Source organism: Netta rufina, assembly GCF_964035555.1.
Source record: "Netta rufina genome assembly, chromosome: 12".
Classification (NCBI taxonomy): Eukaryota; Metazoa; Chordata; class Aves; order Anseriformes; family Anatidae; genus Netta; species Netta rufina.
The window spans coordinates 5,187,487-5,208,164 of NC_140135.1; the positions used below are offsets into that span (position 1 = coordinate 5,187,487).

The window sequence follows — 20,678 nt, forward strand, 5'->3', positions numbered from 1 at the left end:
TCAGACTTTACCCTCCAAGAGTCAGAACAACTATAACCTGAGACCAGGCTTTAAATTTCATTTAATACTCTGCTGGGTGGAATTATATTGATGTGAAAGAAGACGTTTCTGCAAAGTTGTAGGCTGTTACCAGTTAAATTAATTGGGAGTGGAAAACCGCAGTTTAAAGAATGTCTTTTTTTTTTTTTTAATGGACTTTAAGATATATCTGTAGTTCTATTTCTAAACTACCTGTAGTGTAGCACAGTTTACTGAAGAGTAAAATTCCCGCAGAGGGATTTGTAAGAATCTGCAGCAAATCAAGACAATCTGCATTACAATACTCTTATTTTCCACTGAGCAGTCTCTCCCAGGAAATCCTGCACTGTCACGTTGGTCATCAGTATCACACAAACAGTAGTATATTCTTCTTCATTAAGAGCAAAATGCTACCAAAAATTGAGTTTTAGTAACTCTAAAAGGAATAATAGGCTTTTTTTATTTTATTTTACTGTGGACTAGGGGGGATGTATTTGGATTCTGGTGTTGTAAAGATGGAAAATCTCTGTTAATAGCATCCGCAGTTCTTTGTAGGGCTTCATGCTTAACATTTAAGCACATCACAACAGTAACCTGTTATTCTGTTGTATAATTGAAGTTATCAGTCATCATTGTATACTGTTGCTTTGAGGGTATTTGTTAAATCTGACTTTTTTAATGGAGATTTTCAATACTCTAGTCTCTTAGGGAGCCGTTGGTGAGTGACACTCAGGCTTGCACTAGATAAATTTCAGCGTGGTGTATTTGAAATAGGACCTGATCTTTCAGCTGATTTCTTTTTGCAACCACAAATCAACCAGTAATAATCTCACCTAGATGCTATTATGTCTCAGTTGTCTCCTCTCAGGAGCTGTACTTCAGCTGGTCTTTTTTTAACTGTCTGTACTTTCTTCTGCTTAGTGTATTTCAGAGAGGAGAGAGAAGGGGAGAAAGGATTCCCTCCTCATTTGCATTTGAAACTCTTGCCTAAAACAGAGTTTAAAAAATAAACAACGGATACAAGAAATTAGCTATTTTTTTTCTTTAATCCTTTAGCATGAAGCAGTATTTCCAAAAACTCTTTTAGTTAAGTACTTACATTCCACTATTCACAGTGGTTCTTAACACTGAGAATATTTGGTTCTGAGATAGTTCTTATAATTACTAGACGTTTTATCTTCCAGCTTGATTTCGGACTGAATTTATAAAAGACTTTACCACTCTTTTCACTTGAAGCTTAGTTTTCTGTAGTTAATTTACACAGATTTTGACTGGACTTCCAGCTCTGACTGATGTCCCTAAAAACAGTTGAGATCTAAGTGGGTATGCAAAACATTTGGTGGAAAGAACTGAAATATCTTTGTCAATCTGCTTTGGGTTTTGTTTTCTTATGTGAAATAATTTGTCATCTGCCTGTGTTTTTTCTAAATAATTACCAAAAAAAAAAAAAAAAAAAAAGCACTTAAACCACAACCTTACGCGAGGTCAATTGATTGTAAAGTATTTTAACATCTGCCATGATTGTCAGATTTGAAGTCTTAAGATGCTTGTTCAACTGCTAAGAAACTTGTATATTGTATTTCTGAAATCCAAGAAGCAGTTTGAATGAATGAGTTCAGTTAAGTGTAACAGCATTTTTTATTGTTGGTATAAATGAACGGTGCAATAATGAAATATTAACAAGACTTAAGATTGTATACTTTCTTTATGACTTCCAGTATTTTCTTATGCTACAATTGTACAAGGGCAACTAAAAGCAGTCCTAAAGTTGATCTGTTTATGTATTTAGCTGTCTTGTTTCTCACATGTAGGGCAGACACCACTACTGGAGGAGATGCAATTGGGTTGTGGTGCTCTTACAAAAATTCGTAGTGACATAGCACGTGTTGGGGTGGATATAATTGCTTGAAAGCTCATGTTAAAGCAATTCACAGCAGCTTGTAGACTATGGAGTCTTTTGTGTCCCTGTTGGGGTTAGTGGAGATGCTAGGATGAATGTAGATGCCAAGTGAATGTTTATAGTGATGTTGCAAATGGAAAGTGTTGTTTAAATATTGAGGCAATATTCACTGTCAGAAGAGACAAAGGGGAGATTAGTTTATTTACTTGGATTTCACTGGAGCTTTGGTCTAATGTATCTTGGTTGGCCTGGAGTCAGCAGTGTGTGGGTGGCTTGGTTTTTGGGTACTGGTAGTTGTTCTGACCAAGTGTTGCTGCACAGAGCAAGCACCCTGTAATGACAGCATCATTTAATGGCACTGAGGATGCCTCATGCAGCTCCTTGATTCATTTCCCAATCTTGCCACCGCTGTAACGAGCGCTCTGCCTTGGTAAACAGTGCTGGTGCAGTTTGTTTAGGGTAGAAGTTGTTCTTCTGTGTGTGGGACACACAAACGACCCTGCAGTCCCATGATTAAAGACTTAATAGTAGGCAGAATATTCTACTTGCAATCGAGAGCCAGCCCACCAGCACAAAGTGGTTAAGAGCCAAGTGTAACGGTGCAGCTATTTCAGAAAAAATGCTCACATGCCATACATCTGTTTCAGTGCATAATTGGTGTTGTTTTGCCTTTTAGGCCATGAATATACTGGTTCCCTTCATGTTCAAATACGCAGTAGACAACCTCAACCAGATATCGGGAAACGTGCTGAACCTGAGTGATGCACCAAATACTGTTGCAACCGTGGCAACTGCTGTTCTCATTGGCTGTAAGTGGGATTCCCAAATCTGTTGACAGGTGTTAACTTCCTTCAGCAAGGCAGTGGGATAGCACAGCTTCCCACCTTTGCACCGCCAAGCATCTGGAACAGTTATTCTGGAGTGGCTTCTGTGTTGACCTCTTGTTTCCAATGTTCTGTGACCTCGCTTTTGCTGTTCCAGGTTTAAGAAAAAAAAAAAAGGTTCCAGAAACAATTGTTGATTATAAATCCTACACTTTGCTATATCCATCTGAAAATAAAACTGATTAAAAATACACATGCAGTGCTTTATAAATGAAAAGTAGCATAAAATTTTTAACCAATTAAATATAAATTAGCTTTGAAGTAAGAATGTTGAAAATATGTAAAGAATGAGTCTAACATTATCTTTTCAGGTGTGAAGGGAATTTGTAAAAAAATAATTATTTTCACTTTGTAAATTTTTCATCTTTTTTAGATGGCATCTCAAGAGCTGGGGCGGCATTGTTTAATGAAGCTAGAAATGCAGTATTTGGGAAAGTAGCGCAAAATTCAATCAGAAGGATAGCAAAGAATGTGTTTCTACATCTTCATAACCTGGATTTAGCATTCCATCTAAGTAGGCAAACCGGAGCTCTGTCAAAAACCATTGACAGAGGAACAAGAGGTATCAGCTTTGTTCTTAGTGCACTAGTATTTAATCTGGGACCTACCATGTTTGAAGTGGCACTAGTCAGTGGAATTCTGGTAAGTGTTCGCTCTGTTTGTGGCTTGGAATTGTCGTCTTTAGTATTAAAAGACTGATTTACTTTTTACAAAATCTGCGAAGTGTTAAGAAAAATGAATTGAATTTACGTACGTTGTAAAAAGCAGCTGTAAAGGAGAGTAATTTATACTTTTCAAATATTAGTTGTTTAAATCTCCTTACGTGCTCAATGCCTGCCTCTAGCCAATGATGTTTATGTGGAGAGTTTTTAATGTTCTTCTAAAGAATTGTTGAAAAAATGAAATCAGGAAAATAAACAGAGCACAAAAGTGTCTAATCTATCTGGGCACATAGTGAGAAGGCAGGATGTGAATGTCCAGAAATGTTACATACTGGTGTGTCGAGAGTAGGGGAGGGGAGTGATTATTGGCTCCCTTCTGAATACTGATCTTTTCTTCTCTAATTTAAAATTGAAAGCTATCTTCTGGAAAACAGACTTCTCTTTGCAGGTTTCAAGCTTGATGAGGTGAATTTTAAACTCATCTTATAAATCACACCTACTGTCTTTTAAATCAGGGTGTTTGGATATTTGTATGCTAAAATCTAAGTGTTGGTTAAACAGTTTAAACTAAATTAGAAGTAAGAATCTTGATTTGTTTATTCTCTTCTTTTTGAAGCACTTCAATGTGACAATAAGTTAAAAACACTGATGATATTTGGTTAAATTTATATAACCTTTAGAAGTTGCAAATTAAGCTGGCTAACAGCCAACCTGCCTGATTTTTTTTTTCCTGTGGCTTTTCTCTCCTGTTATACTCCAAAACAGAGAAAACACTTCATAAATTGTTTTCAAGGCCACTTATTTCTTCTGCTGTCTTCAGCTTTCTATCAGTCTACCGAAAGAGCTTGTAAACAGATACTTACATGCGCAAACACTGACAACATTCATGTTTTATAATGGCAAAAATAACTTTCTAGTATCATGTTATACATTAGCTCTTGCTTATCTCTTTTTTTTAACCTATACTCTTATCCTTGCTACTTGTGAGTTTATACCTGTGGTTCAGAGCAGGGACTGTGGGAGGGATCTTCAGAGTTCTTGTGTCTGGGACTGAGATATTAAAATTTGAGAGACAGTGGAAAAAATATTTCTAAATTAATCAAAATTAATTACAAGCATTTAACTTTAAAAAATGAGTCATCGTAATTTTTATCTTCTAGTACTACAAATGTGGTGCGGAGTTTGCATTAGTAACCCTGGGGACGCTGGGAGCATATGCAGCATTCACAATAGGAATTACACAGTGGAGGTAAGCCATCCCCTCAGATTCGTCAGAGTGCTTAGTACTGCTCAGCCTGAACTTTTGACTGTATTAAGCCTTCCTTTTACAGGACTAAGTTTCGAATAGAAATGAACAAAGCAGATAATGATGCAGGTAATGCTGCAATTGATTCGCTACTAAATTATGAGACTGTGAAGGTAAGAGAGATCTTTGTTTTATTTCTGTCAGCCTAAGTAAAATGAGTCATAAGATTATTTTTATAGGGCTACATATTTGGAGCATTAGCACATTTTTTAAAAATCAGTATTCATTTGAAGAGTGCTATGTGATACTGGTAGAGTAGCATAGAAGTTGTTAGCAGGGCTTAAAAAAAAAACACTGTGCTGCTGAAGGGTAAGAAGATTTTCATGACTGAATTTTCTTGACCATCAGTTTCTGCAAAGCATAAACTTAGTTTTGTTAAACTTGGTCTTGTGTACGTGTTTCCAAAAATTTTCTTCTGAATGTCAGCCTGCAGCATACAGTCTTCTCAAATGACCATGCGTACTGTTTGCTTCACCTGTTACTTCTTGTAGCACTCTATTGCAATTTTTGCATGAAAGATCAGGTCTCTATTGAGTTTTCTGCTGCTGCTTGAAACAGTTCCTGTGCAGTTTTGAAACTGAGCATGCTCATGTTGATATTATGCTTCTATTAATTGGAGAGTAGAACTGGAAAGAAGTGTTAGTATGAGAACTACTGTTCTTGAGACTTTGCCGTCATTGCAGTAGCAATGATGATACTACCTGGAGAACAGAAACTTTTCTTTTTAGTAGCAGCTGGTGTTTGGCTTGGATATTAATTGTGTAGAAGCTCTCTGAGAGACAGTGTTAGTAAAATATGAGGATGGCAGGGATCTCTGTATTGTCTCCTTTCCCAGTGTGGGGTGTGCTGGATTTTCTTATTTGTAGAGTGACCTTAGTTCATAAAGGTTTCATACACAAATCTTTTATCTTCCTTTCATTGTATTGTCAGAATTGTGGCAGGGGGTGTCTGTGCATGTGGTATGCTTATGCTGAATTTTGTAATTAGTGAGATACGTGGTCTGGTATGATTGAGAATGTCTCATTTATTATTTTTGCGCCTATTGTAGTATTTCAATAATGAAAAATATGAGGCCCAACGGTATGATGGATTCTTGAAGACATATGAAAACGCTTCTCTGAAGACTACCTCGACTTTAGCTCTCCTCAACTTTGGACAAAGCGCTATATTTAGCGTTGGCTTAACAGCCATCATGGTGCTTGCTAGCCAGGGCATTGTTGCAGGTAACTGATCTATCTATAAGCTAAAATTGATTCTCCTTTACCTTAATCCATACTAGAGGTGTTAATTAACTTGTGGTTGATGTGATAGTTCATTTTAAAATTGTGTTTTCTTGAGAGTGTTGGAGTTTCCTGGAGCATTATTAGTTCCATGATAAATATTGCAATAACTAGTGCGATTTTGCTAAAGACGTTTTAAAAGTTTAGCAGTTAGAGAAAGTTCCTAAGAAAATGCATCTTAGGCAAGTTTCTGTTGATAGATTTTGGAAGAAACTTCTATGAGTAAGAATACTTCTTTGGGGAAAGTTTTTAATTTCTACAAGGGCCCTTTCATTTTACCCTTCTTCCTTCCCATGTTGGCAAGAACCAGAACTTTTTCTCCAGTGTATACAGAAAAGTAATTTTGTTAGCAGTGACCTTCACATTGTTAGATTAATGAAGGTGCTTTATTAAAAGACTTTGTTTCTATGTGCTAGAGTTTTTCTACCTATATTGGTGTAACTCACTGCATAGAGGAAAACTTGCTTGTTTAGGAGGATGCAGTACAAGCTTCAAATATTGTAGATGACTGCATTATCAGAATGAGGCTCAGCTAAAGGACCATGTGATTTTAGAGTAAAAACAATGATCTTGATCATTTCTTGATCATTTGATTTCTCAATCAAATTCCATAGTTTGGCTTTGTCTGCAGTTTTACTTCAGTTTCAAAATGACCATATTTTCTGATTGCTTGCTTTCATGTATTAGTTCCTCTCCTTGTGCTTTTAACTTAAGACTGCTTCCCGCTATTGAATTTACAACTTCATAATCTGATATTTTTTTTTGTGAATTTCCTGAAATGCTGCTGGTCTTACTTTCCAGGTGCTATTTTAGCTTTTCTGGTGAAATTCACACCAACATTGACACTTTTTTCAGATGCTTGCCTATATAAAATCTGATCCAGTAGGAATGTATATGTTGACTATTTAGACATCTGGTTTTAGGAATGTGATATGAGAAACTAGGTTATTTTTAAAAGCTATTTTGTTGCTTCCTAACAAGACAGCCTTCAAGCCTCCTTATTCTCTCTCATCTCTCCTGTCTTAAGGCAGCCTGTCTGTTGGAGATCTCGTAATGGTGAATGGATTGCTGTTCCAACTGTCTCTTCCCCTGAACTTCCTGGGAACAGTATACAGAGAGACAAGACAAGCACTTATAGATATGAATACACTGTTCACGCTTCTCAGTGTAGATACCAAAATCAAAGTAAGTAGTAGCTTATTTTCCTTCAAAGCATGGTGTTACTTAATAGGGGTGTTCCCTAGCAGTGCTATTACTTCACCGTGTTTACCTTCCAGGTGTAGTTTCTGTTCAAGAAAGATGTTGTAGAAGGATGTTGTGCTGCATCTTCTTTAGGTGCAATTAGTGCAACAGCAGCTGCTTTTTTTTCTTGCAGAACCTTTTAGTGACAGCAAAAGTTGCTTCATGGAAGCTGTGTTTGTATGGAGATTTTTTTTATTTAAGTATCAATGCATTGTGCTTTTATTTGTAATTAATGATGCAGAATTTATTACTGCAGAAGAAGTTGTGAAGCAGAGTGTTTACAACAGAAATTTTTACCTTCTTTGAGGAGAAGGAGGAACAACCCAATATTACTTGTGTGGCTGATTATAATTATTTTCAACATATCCAAGCTAGAGTGTCTATTTGCCGTTTTCTGAGCTAGGAAATGGACTGTTTAGCTTGTTGAACTGCTTGAGTTACTTTCTGGGCAGCATGTAAAGTGGCACTCTTCTTTTAATAGGACAAAGAACTGGCTCCACCCCTGCAGATCACACCACAGACTGCTGCCATCGCCTTTGATAATGTGCATTTTGAATACCTTGAGGGGCAGAAAGTCCTTGCTGGCGTGTCTTTTGAAGTCCCTGCAGGAAAGAAAGTGGCCATTGTAGGAGGTAGTGGGTCAGGGTGGGTAAATGGACTAAATCCAAAATTCTGCATCATTGATTGGCGTTTTTTAGATGTTTGTTCTTGTTTTGATTATTATTCTTGTTTGTGACATCACTGTTTGGAGATAGTAAAAGATGAACCAGGAATGTAACACTAGCTTCAATCCTTTTCAATTTCAGGAAAAGCACAATTGTGAGATTATTGTTTCGTTTCTATGAACCTCAGAAAGGAAACATTTATGTTGCTGGCCAGAACATACAGGATGTCAGTTTGGAAAGTCTGAGAAAGGCAATAGGAGTTGTACCTCAGGTATAACATGTTTCATTCTCCCCACATAATCTGCAATAATGGTAACTCTCAGAATGTCTGAATTCAGTGGTGGTGCCTATTTCCTTTGAAAGTCACTCCTTTTTTTTTTTTTTCTGGAAATATTACGAAGTTTTTGTGTGTGTCGTTACATGGACCCAATTTCTCAAACGTGTTTAAGCCTCTTAAAGCTGGGCACAGATTGTCATGAACTGATGTGCTTCTATACTTGATTACCACCTATGATGAGTTAGCAGAGTGGTGAAAGTATGCATGATATACTTAAGACACAATGAAATGTGCCCATTTTGGGGAAATGAAATTTCCTCTAATGCTTTTACCTTTGGGCTTTGTGGAAGAATGCAAACTACTCTGTATTTATTTCTTTTGTGGACTAGGGACAGGTTTTTTGTTCAGTTTCTTGTTTCAAATGCTCTTTCCATGAATGCAGGATGCTGTTCTGTTCCATAACACCATCTATTACAACCTGCTGTATGGTAATATTAGCGCAACACCAGAAGAGGTGTACGCTGTGGCAAAGTTGGCAGGAATCCACGATGCTATTCTTCGAATGCCTAATGGTTACAACACCCAAGTTGGTGAACGAGGCCTCAAGCTCTCAGGTAGGTCCTTAAGTACACATGCTCATTTGTACCCCTTCTGCTACCTCCAAGTTCAATGCATAATTTATTCCTCAGGCTTGCTTTTAGCTCATTTACATTATAATATAAATGCAGGGCTAAGTATTGATACAAAAATCCAAAGTTTGGACAACTGTAGTCTTAAAGATACTTGAGGGAATGCATTTTCAGGAGGTAGTTTTAAATTAATATCTAAGCATGTAGATGTGTCTAAATAAAAATGATCTTTCCTGTAATGTGTTTGGGTAGTGGAATGCATGTGAATAGAATTGGGAGCTTTGTGTGCTTGGCATGTAGGAGACCTTCCAAATTTGAGTTTTTAAATCTAAACTCATAGCAGCTGACAGCGAGATACTTATCTTTGCAGTTGATAGTAAGTAATGCTGTGGGATATACTGCTGTTGCAGCATAGTTGTTTTAGAGCTTATTCATAACAAAAGGGCAATTATATCTTACTATTTTTAAGAAACAATGCAAAAATGGTGTCTATGTATTTGTAAGCCATGGATTTATGTAACACCGCCTTGGTGCTGAAGTGTAGGCTGTCAGCGTTCCTCCATAGTTGGGTATGTACCGTGTAAAGTGGTGTAACTGGCCTACCCAAGAAAGCAGCATCACAGCATTAGGCAGGTTTTGCTAGGCATGCTAGCTGTGCTTTGGCTGCTCTTACACAATTTCAGTTTACTTCTCCTTCTCTCCAGGCATCTGTAATATTACAATTACATACCCGTTGGTTTTTTTTTTTTTTTTTTTTTTAGAGAAGATGATGCAGGAAAGCAAACGTTCTTCCTGTGGCAGAGTTAAGGGAATGATAATCTAAGATGAGGGATCACATGGAAGCTGGGGAATGTCTAAATCACGTCCCCTGTTCTTCTGTTTTTTATTGTAGGACATAGGATTATAAATGTATGGAGTTGAAGTATAACTCTTCTAGGTAGCAGCAAGATTCCAATAAAATGCTTTCAGTTCAAATTTCTTAAGTTGTAGCTGCTTTGAGAGAAAGCCAGTAACGATGTCCATCACACAAATGTAACAGGAAATGCACATAGAATAAAACAAAATCAAAATTGTTTACGTTGAAGGGTATGTGATTATTATTATGCCATTATTACCTGACATTGTTGTTATTTATTATCATCATCAGTAAGTCTTTATCCTCGTATGGCTCTTAAAGTTTTTAATAGATAAATGATGCAAGATAAAATGGGATAATCATTTTTGTGAGGCTTCCCCATTGAATTCACTGATGGGTTTTGTTTCCCCTCCTTGGTGGGTATTATGAGAAGTATAAGATGCAGTTGCAAACTTCATTAAAGCCACCTCCTGTTGCCTCATTTTGAGAAAGCAAAGCACTGTATGTTTTTGCTTATAATTGCTGGCCAATGTGAGTAGTGCTGGGGCAATTTTTCACTTGTTTATTTTTTTAATACAACAAACTTAAAGTTGTTAAGATAAATGGGAGCTCAATTAGAATGTTTGGAAGGATTTTGATAAGTGCTGAACTGTGTGCAGAGAGTAGCAATGAAGAGACTTCAGCACGTACTGCCTGGGGAGACCCCCTATCACTGTGGTGGCATGTAGGACATGGCTTTCTAAATAACTCCTCCTCAATACAAGGCCTTGTTTATAGCGAGCTTGTAAGCCTGCGTGGCAGAGCTGGTTTGTTTTCTTCCACCCTGTCTCCATGTACAAGACACTGCTGGTCAGTAGGCTGAAGAATGGGTCAACTGTTTTTATCTCCATGTAGGATGGAGCAGTGGAGGGCAGAGTCTGTTCTGTTGGGAATGAGGTATGGCCCTACAGGGGAGACAGGTCTGTCCCAATGAGTTGGGAAATGTCAAAGTTTTAGGTTGGATGTTAGGAGAAACTTCTTTACCGAAAGGGTTGTGAGGCATTGGGGTGGGCTGCCCAGGGAAGTGGTGGAGTCACCATCCCTGGAGGTCTTCAAAAGACGTTTAGATGACTAGATCACTAGAGCTTAGTGATGTGGTTTAGTGGAGGACTGGTCAGTGTTAGGTCAGAGGTTGGACTTGGTGATCTTGGAGGTCTCTTCCAACCTAGATGATTCTGTGAAAGTACTGAGGTTGTTTGGAGACAACACTGGACCTTTGGAGAGTGTTGGACTGTTGGGAGTCCAGGAATGCAGCACATTCAGGCAGACGCTGCCTGTGGCAAGGCAGCAAGCTGTGTGGTTTTTCTTACTATGCAGCTGCTGAAATCCTGGACTCTTTCAAACAGGATCAGGGGTTATGTTCTGTACCCAGAATGTACGTGCAGGAGGAAGCACGGGCATTTGTGAAACGGAAATGCAGAGAGGAACGTTAGAAGGAGAATAAAATGTGAAGCACAAACCTGGGTGAGTGAGTGGAAGATAAAATAGGGACAGACTGCACTGCAGAGGGCAATGATAATGATGAAAGGCTTCTCTCGTGGTGCCTGTCTCCCAAAAGTAGTGATTTCTAGAAAGAGAATTTGGCCAGCAATAGGTTTGGAACGTCTTGTGGTTTACCTTGAAGTAGTAGTTTGGGCTTTTTCAAGTAGAATGTGTTGCAGTGTTTTTTTTATAATAGATGTGTAATAGACAGAGCCACAACAACCTCGAGCCCTGACTTTGTGAACAAAACAATTAAAATGCTGCAGTCCTGAGTGTGAATGGGGAAGAACACGTAACAAGTCCGTATGCTACAGATGTAAGGAAAGACCTTGGATTTTATCATTGTATGTCTTTCAAACATGGATATTGACAAGCTGTGAGTTTTGAACATGCTTTGAAGGAGAGAGCATATTAAAATCGACTGAGTAAATTGTGCAATTCTAATTGCTGCTGAGTTCTGCCAAAGACAGTTTAAAACTTGAGCTGCGTGATTATTATCAGCCTTTTAAATGGTTTATTAAAGCATGTTCTCTCCTGATAGGTGTGGAACATTAACAGGAATGTAATGATGTTAAATGGAATGTTTCACAGTCTTGAATGAAACAAGAGGGGACAAGTGCATGAATGTGAAATGTTTGTATTGCATACCAAATGTTTATCAGATTTTAACTTCTGAAATGCACCTGTTTTCCTGTCTGTTAAAGTTGTCCTGAGTTATTCTTGGGTAAGTGTCTGTAAGAATTGTGAAGGAAGGAAACTAGTCTGAAACTTGCTTACCTCAAAAACCAACAGGCAGTACATTGCATAAGGAAGGTGGTTTTCAGTGCTGTATTCGTTGTATTTGTAAATGAAATCTGTTTGTAAAAGCTGTTAGGTATGGACACTTTTAATCTGGGCCAGAGAGGAATGAAAAGTAAAATGAACTTCAAGGAGAGATGTGAAAGAAAAAACACATGCAAGGTGCATGAAGTAGAATACAGCAGGCAGGGACAGAGGACTTACGTGTGTTCAGTTACTGCACAGGGCATAGCTTAGAGCAGGCAAATGAGTTCATAGTTGGAGTCATGTGGGGTAAGTTACTGTATATTGTCATCCTCGGCTATGTGAATGAGGCTCTTGCCTTGTAGCGTGTATGAAACAGTTTTCTGTCCCTTTCTAAAAAACTAATCAATCTTGAATCACTTTGGATTTACCAGGGAGCAGGAACTTGATCTTTATTAAGAAAAAATTATAAACAAAACAAAAGTCTTGTCCGCTGCTAAATTTAGAATATTCTGGAGGTCATGATTGTAACTTCGTTTTTTTCCTCTTCCTTCCCTCACCCCTCTCTATTTAGGAGGAGAAAAGCAAAGAGTTGCAATTGCTAGAGCAATGTTAAAGGAGCCACTTATTTTTCTCTATGATGAAGCCACATCTTCTTTAGATTCGATTACGGAAGAGGTAAATTGAGATAAAGAAATATAAAACTTAAGTGGTGTAATGATGTCTGGTTATGATGCTTTTTCCTTGTGTTTTTATTTTATTTTTTCCTCCTGGAAACAATTCTGTTATTTTCGCCAGATGGCTATTGTATGTTTTGCTGGGATTGTTAAGAGATCCTATGGTTAATTTCTTTCTCTAAAGGCCAGACCAGAGATGTGTCTCTGTCCACCTTGAGACACGGTGAAGAACAGCAGCTCTGTCTCTGGGTGTATCTTCTGTTTTATGCTCTGGATGTTCTGTTTGCCATTCAATGTTCTTCTCTGATACCATTGTAAATTCCGGATGTGGCCAGGGGAGATGAAGCTTTCCAGTTCACTTTAAAATATGTTTAGATAACATCTAGCATTCATTTAAAATGTATTAAATAACTGTGAGATAATGCAGAGCAGAAAAACTCCCGTTCATCGTGCAGTATCTTTCGGAGATGCAAATCAGGTGGGCGTAACCTGCAGTGCTGGTATTAATTTGTATTCATTTCACAGGAAGGGCTTCGAAACATCAGAGTGTTGTGACATAGATGTCATGACACTACCACAGTAACTGCATCAGGCTTCATAACTACGTCTTTGCTTAAACACAAAACTCTCAGCACCAGCAGTAATTTCACAAACTAATGTCATCAAAAACGAGAGCTGGAGCTGTGTTTATGTTCACTTATGCAGATTATTGAGTGAATTTATTGACCTGTAATCACTAAATTGCTTTCATTTTCCAGGTATAAAGAAATCAGAGTACAAACAGTACACCTATATAGTACCTCATTCAAATATAGTACAGCTTCCTCATTGGACCAGAAACGTTCATAACACACGCACTATTCTGCAGAATGCTTCTTGATTCTTTCTCTCTTTCATTTTGCTGTGTTTATGGCAAGAATCATAAACAAAGCAGAAAGCTTCACACTTTTTTGCACTTTAAAGACAGCAAATGAAAATGAAACATTTCCACAAAAGTCTGTCAGGTAATTGGAATGTTTTCTGACAAAGACAAGCATTTTGCAGGAAAATGAAGTGGGCACTTCAGTTACTGTAGTAAGGGCACCAACTCCCAATTTTTGCTGCTTGCAACTGAGTACAGTTTGGGAAAGTGGCAAAGTGCTCACAAAGGAAGCAGCAGATGGATCAATCCCAGGATTGCTTAACTTTGTGTTCCATGTTGGCATGGTATTGAGAGGTTTTTTTTCTTTAGCTTTCATTGATTGGAAAATCATTTTATCTTCTGTCTTTACTGTTGTTTATCTTGCTTTTGTAACGTGGCTACACAGGTGGAGGTTTTTCCTGAAATCAAGTAACACTTCATCCCTTGGGATATCTGCATTTTTCTATGAATGAAAGCTTTCTTTTCCATCCTGCTCCCCTGTTTGAGGACTTACAAAGCCCTCGTATTTCGTACTTGGGCTGCTTCTGTTGCTTCTGTTTCTTGTAGACGTATCTATTTCTTACTGTGAAAGTATAGCAGTATGAGAGAGATTTCTCAACGCTCATTTCCAATAATTTGCATATCTCCAGACAGCCTTTTATTTCTTCCATACGACCTAGAAGTGTTTAAGAGCATGTCTGTGTTTTAATCTTACAGAATATTCTCAGTGCTATGAGGGACATGGTGAAACACCGAACATCAGTTTTCATTGCCCACAGGTTGTCGACAGTAGTTGATGCAGATGAAATCATTGTGCTGGATCAGGTGAGGCGATCGCCCTGTGAAGCGTAGCTTCTACATTATCTGTGTTCATTTTAGAGTCTGTGCCCATTCTGAAATATTAACACCCCCGCCAAGCTACTAAAAGCTCTTCCTGTAGAGATGAGCTATGTTAGAAAAACCCAGCCCAAGCTTTGCTTTCTGTAGGTCTTTGCAACTAACTGTTTATCAGTTGTAGAAACTTGCATGTCCAACTCTTGTATGTTGTGTGTATTTTTGCTTCATTTGAATAGTACATCTAATTACAGGTGTTTATGAGGATTATGACAAATTTTGCTTGTTACTCTGGGACTGGCAGAACATTGCATGTTTCTAACCTGATTTACTACATGTTCCTGTCAGCTTGGCTTTGTAATGTTTTCCTCCAGTTTATGCTTCATTCTCATTACTCATTGAGTGTCTGTTTTTCAAAAACATCCATAGTTTTTTCTTTCAATGATGAGAGAGTCCAGCATATTCTGTTTCCATGCAGATAAAACTGTTGTAGGACTGTTCAATCTCATTGTTATAAGTCTCAACACCGTTTTCTTTGTAGAAAATTTGCAATTACTCCCTTCCTGTATACTTCCCTTCTAAGAAAAGAGAAAAGTTTATAATGTATGTTTTACTAATATCACAATTCTGCCCTCATATTCAGTTTGTCCTAAGTCTGTTTTCTTCTGTTACCCATAACTGGGTGTAGATTTAAAACAAATATCCTTATTGTAACTTCATAGTTACTCTTCCTGTTTGCTTATGCTGAAAATGAAGTGTTCTACTCTACTGATAAGAGATGTCAAATTTAACTCTGCGTTCATTTATTTCAGGTACTCTGTGTATACTTGTGACCTTATGTGTATCTAGTGACCAAAAATGTGCATATCTAAAAGAAATTATTCTTGCAGTATGGAAAATGATTTCAGAGAAAATTATAACTATCTTATGAAACAATGACATTCCTGATTGCCTTTGCTGTACAAATTTCAGCTTCATATCAATCTCAAATTGAAGTGCTGGAGAACACTCAGTTTGCAGCTCTTTTTCATTTGCTTTTGTTCTACTTGTTTTTTTTGGCTATTGCTGAAAAATCATTTTCTAAGGTGTATCCTTTATGTCACTGCATGTTACAGCATCTTGCAAGTGTTTTTTACCGTGTTATAAAGCAATCTGTGACTTTTTTTTTGTTTCGATGCAAGTTTTTCACAGCTTACAAAAAGTGTGTTTTGTGTTACAGTGTAACTTGAATTAAAAATAAAAGCACAACCCAAAACTGTAAAACAGCTAGGGTGCTCACTTTCATGAATGATTTTAGTGTAAGAGAGAAAGTGGATCAGTAAGGCAGCACGGTGCAGCACTTCCTAGCAGATGACTGTTTTGCGAGGCATCCTTGACGTTTGCTTAGCAGAAAGTTGCCTCTTGTCCCAGCTTGACTGATGAGTGCTGTGTTAGCAACCAGCTAAATGAGGTGACCAGATGATTGTGGCTCTTTTTGCTTAGCAGTGGAAATATGGCACAATTTCAGCATCTTTTCAGCCTAGATAAAATCTGAATAATTCTTATGTAAACAAACACTGCAGCATTAAGATCAATATCATTAATAAAGCTGAACAGAGAAGTTAAATTTCTGGTGATTGTTCAAGAGCTATTAAAAAAAAAAAAGTCATCAGTCAAAAGCTTAGTCTCCACTACAGTGAACTCTCCAAATTAACCACTTAGTTTTTAAATAAATTCTGCAGTTAATGTTGGTCAAGTGTATATTTGTTCATATTCCACCAGCACGACTAGTAATAAAAGTGACAAGACCCAATTTTGTTTCCCAGCATGTTCATCAGCAGCTGTCACAAGGAGGTAGATTTAATTGTAAATCAGAATTTGGAACTAATACAAAATCCATGTAGCTGTCTTTTCCCAAAAGAAAGAATAGCTGGAGAACGAATACATTATTTTAATTTGAAGTCAGCAAATGCAAATGTATCTCTCAAATTAAAAAGATGAGTGAGTCAGGTTTTTTGAACAGTAGTGCTGTTTCACTGTCTGTAGGATTTGAGTTCTCCTCCCCAACTCTTCCTTCCCATTTCCACCATGATAGTCAATAAAGCAGCTTTGCCCTTCAAAACAAAGAGCACAGGTGAACTAACAGCTGGCTCAGTTTTCATGATGGCACTTACAATGACAGAAGTCACCGAGCACCCATCTAGAAGCACAATTTACATTAGTTGTTTTTAGGATTTTATTTTAAATGCATTTTCTTTATCTAGTACAAATCCCTCTTTGCGTGCTCTTTTAGCTTCTCAATGTAGCTTAAGTATATTTCTTACCAAGCAGAGGCAAATATGTGGCTGGTTTGGTACATTCATGTGACTTCTGTGGTAGCAATTTAGCACGTTGCTCCTCTTAGGGTTCTGTGTTTGTTTTAAATAGCACTTCCAGTTTAGGTAGTAAACTTTTCCATGTTGATGAGCTTTAAATTTTATCCAGGTGGACACAAGGCATCTATGCTCTTGTTTACTTATGTTTTAGAAGAATACAGCTCCTTGTTTTGCAACATAACATGCAATTCAGTGCACCACATATTCAGCTTTCCATTGCTGTCCCAAGCTTCTCCTAACTAAGAGTTGTTGTTATCCATACTGTGAAACTTTGGTCCATGTGTTGGCAGCATTTATATTCCTAAATTCCTAAAGCTCTGGTGATACTGCTTACCGACTAAACTTCCCTTCTTTTACAGGGTAAAGTTGTGGAACGTGGTAGACATGCAGAACTTCTTGCAAGTCCTAGCAATCTCTATTATGAAATGTGGCACACGCAGAGCAGCAAAGTACTGAATAGTCATAATGATCCAAACTGGGGAGAGAAAAGTAATCAGCTGTCCAAAGAGGAGGAAAGGAAGAAGCTACAAGAAGAAATTATCAATAGTGTGAAAGGCTGTGGAAACTGTTCGTGCTAAGTATGATCCTGGATTAATCTCATAGCAGGTTCCAATACACACAAGGTTACAGTGAAGCACAGCGCTTTTTTTTTTTTTTTTTTTGAAGTCAACATTCAGAAACTTCCTGGGTCTTGCAGTTTTGCAGTTTTACAGTTTCTCAGAGGGACATAATTTCAACCAAAGGAGTTTTAATTCTACATCTTTGCAAATCTCAGATATTCAGTGGCAATCTGCAAGAGCTGAGTTTTTTTTTTTTCAAAAACTTTAAACTTACTTCTCAAGTAAGAGTGTACTTTATGGCAATTTTTAGGCATTGGTAAATTCTCTTGGTAGTTGCTTTGAGATGGATTATTAAATTGTAAACAGACTTGTCCTTGATTTAGATTTTCTCATCATTATTGATTGATAAATGTCATGTTTTAATTGCAATTAGGCTAATTTGAGCTCAGTTGCTAGTGAGGAAGATGCAATTTAAATTCTGGAGTGGTGTTCTGGTTTAAAATTTTCTTCTATGTGAAGAAGAAGAAAAGCTTCAACAAAATATTGCAGGTTTCTAGTAGTAAGCTAAGTATTGGAATAATCCACCTCGCTCTTACAAAACACCTCTCATAACAGACTATCTGGAAATGTATTGGTATTCTTTTAAAAAGAACATACGATATTTTTAAGAGCTGGCAAAAACCTGGAATTGAAAAAATTTGGTACAACTTTACGGAAAATTTACAGAAAACATACGAAACATTGCATGCATATACTAAGAATCTGAAGCTTTTCCTTAATTTAAAAAAGTCCAAGTTCAGGATTCCTTATCTTCAACATCTGTTATAGTAGTCAAAGCAGAATGCAGTCACTTCTTTCTGTTTCAGTGATGGTCTTAGGGAGCAATTAAAATTCAATAAAAACTTCCATGAATTTCTATTATGTCATTAATGTGTGAGAAAATGACCTGGATAATATTGAAAGTGCAGCTGCAAGAATCTCCGGATTTCAATAGTCAAAATGTCTTCAGTGCCCAGAAACCTCAATCTTTGTGATTTGCAAGACACAATGGGATTGTATTTTTTTTTTTTAGGCCTTATCTCTTCAGGAGATTTACCATATCTATTTATCACTAGTTACTCTGGTATAATTCCCCATTTTGGAATTAAAAAATAAAAAATCTTGGATGTTGACAAGCAACTGTTTTGTTGTTTTTTTGTTTTTTTTTTTTTTTTCTGGGAAATTATACCAGTATAATTACACCCCTACAATTACACTAGTAAATCAAAATCAGGTGCAAAATTTCTTAGATTGGGCAGTAGCAAAGCACTGAATTTGGTGCTTCTGGAAACTTATTTCTAAATAGCATTTGTTCTTTTGTTATACTCTTCTCTGCAATAAAATATAGGAACAGTAACGTAGAGGAGCTAAAACCTTTATATTTTTTGCTAGTCACTCATTTTCTCTCTATGACAGGTTTTTCCCCCCACCATTGTAATTAATCCCCAGTTAAAAATTACTTGAAAATTGTATCAAATGCAAGGACTTCTATTTTCATCCTCTGAGTCCGCAAGCCTTGCTAATGTAGTGACAGTTCAGAATTCCTTTAGCTTACAATCTTCCTTTTCTTTTTACTAATTAATTCTTTTTTAGTTTCTAACAGCAGTATTGTTGATTATAAAGGTGCAGTTATCTCTGAACTGCCAGAAACAGTTAGCAAAAGGTTGATGCAAGTGTTGAGATGTCTCCCTTTCCTATATTGCAGCTAATAAAAAATAAAAATAGAATAAAAAAAACACACACACAAAGAAAACATGTCGTCTCTCTCTGATCTCCCTCCACACCTCAAGAGCTAGTCTTTGGAATTAAATATTTTTTCTGCTGCTTCATACAGTGGATAATGTAGAAAGGCTGTAAATAGTATTTCAATTAAGAACATTTTCCCTTTTGGCACAAGCTTTAGAAATGTCACAAGTCTGAAAAATAGAGGAAAAGTTTTGTTTTTTTTTCTTGATGAACAATTTCCCATATTGCAGGGCTTAGACATCCTACTAATTGTCTGAAGTTGATGCAGAAGCTAGCATTATCTTCTAAACAGTCTGAACCCAAAAGTCATTTTAATGCCACGCTTGATTGTGAAGGTAAGTTTTCAGGTTAACAAATGATTATACAAAGCTGATGTCTTTATTCACTGCGGATGGATTCTGCAAATGCCCCAAGAGTCTTGAGTATTACAGGTTTGGGTCAAAGACTGTTTTCAGATGGTAAATACGAGAAGTGGTCAAAGTTTAAACCCGTAGAAGGTTTGGTGTAGCTGTAAGGCCATTACCTGTCTCTGCCATCATTTTTGGTGCCAACCCACATGCTGAAGCTGTGAGCAAACTGGATGACTGCTATTAATCTTTCACAAAGACATTTCCTAAAAAAAAAAAGGAGGGTAGTCACACAGAGTATTTGTTTTAAAGAGTTAAGGTGAGGTTTTGGAGATGTCTAATAACTTGCTGTGTTGTGGAGCTTCTAGATAAACACTGGCTGCTTTGTTGCTTTATCTGAGTGAATGGTTTTTGTGCTTGTCCATCTGCTTCTTAGGCACAGGTTACAAAAATACATTTTCCCATTAAAAATTTAGCAGCAGCACACAAGAAATGGAAAACCAAAAAGGTTAATGATAGCAAAAGTTCCCCCAGTTACCTGTGTGATTTAAATGGTGAAACGCTTCCTGTAAAAGCAGAACAAGGCAATGAGTAGCTGAAGAGTTGTAAATAAGCAAATGAGGCTCCTCTGCTGTCAGCAGCCTCACACAATTCTGTTGAATGGCTGCAGTGATAAAATACTGAGCGATGTGTTTAGCTTGTGAGCAGGCATCTTGGAGAAGTCGTAGCAATGCTTAGTGATTCTTGTGTCTGCTAGAAGGTAAAACTTTTTTTGTCTCAGACTTTTTGTTGTTTGTTTGGAGTTTTTATGTACTGTGACTCCAAAAGGTCACCATTTTCAGCAGACATTTAAAACACAATGATGGGAGAGTCATGTCTTCGAGGGCTTGGTCACTGTAGTACATCAAGTCTTAAGATGGTATGTATGGCATCTCTTTATAAAGCCTTACAATTTTAGAGGAAAATGCTACATTTTGAACTCATTCTAATAACCTCAGTGAATTTTAGTAATTCTGCTTCTCTGTAGTCTGGAACGCCACTTATTCTAAACAACAGCTTTTCATATTCTGGAAATTTCCCTGGACTTTTAGCTGGTCAATTTTCAAAAGTCAAATCATCTAGTACCATTATAAAACCTGTTCACGTTTTTAGAGTGGAAAAAGCCATTCACTTTTTTTTTCTGTTTTATTTATAAAGGAGATGTATTTGTGAAAAATA

General features: G+C 37.2%; 1 protein-coding gene across 1 annotated transcript in view; it reads left to right on the forward strand.

The window, feature by feature from the left end:
* The window catches only part of ABCB7 (ATP binding cassette subfamily B member 7), a 40,103-nt gene extending 21,596 nt beyond the window's left edge, over nucleotides 1-18,507 (forward strand). Inside the window, exons 5-16 of the mRNA XM_084294142.1 lie at nucleotides 2,595-2,727; nucleotides 3,176-3,444; nucleotides 4,625-4,713; nucleotides 4,796-4,883; nucleotides 5,819-5,993; nucleotides 7,078-7,235; nucleotides 7,774-7,937; nucleotides 8,099-8,228; nucleotides 8,677-8,848; nucleotides 12,577-12,680; nucleotides 14,298-14,405; nucleotides 17,128-18,507. Of these exons, the coding sequence (XP_084150268.1) occupies nucleotides 2,595-2,727; nucleotides 3,176-3,444; nucleotides 4,625-4,713; nucleotides 4,796-4,883; nucleotides 5,819-5,993; nucleotides 7,078-7,235; nucleotides 7,774-7,937; nucleotides 8,099-8,228; nucleotides 8,677-8,848; nucleotides 12,577-12,680; nucleotides 14,298-14,405; nucleotides 17,128-17,346 (1,809 nt within the window). The 3' untranslated portion in view covers nucleotides 17,347-18,507. The remainder of the gene's footprint in view (nucleotides 1-2,594; nucleotides 2,728-3,175; nucleotides 3,445-4,624; nucleotides 4,714-4,795; nucleotides 4,884-5,818; nucleotides 5,994-7,077; nucleotides 7,236-7,773; nucleotides 7,938-8,098; nucleotides 8,229-8,676; nucleotides 8,849-12,576; nucleotides 12,681-14,297; nucleotides 14,406-17,127) is intronic.
* Nucleotides 18,508-20,678: the final 2,171 nt, after the last annotated feature.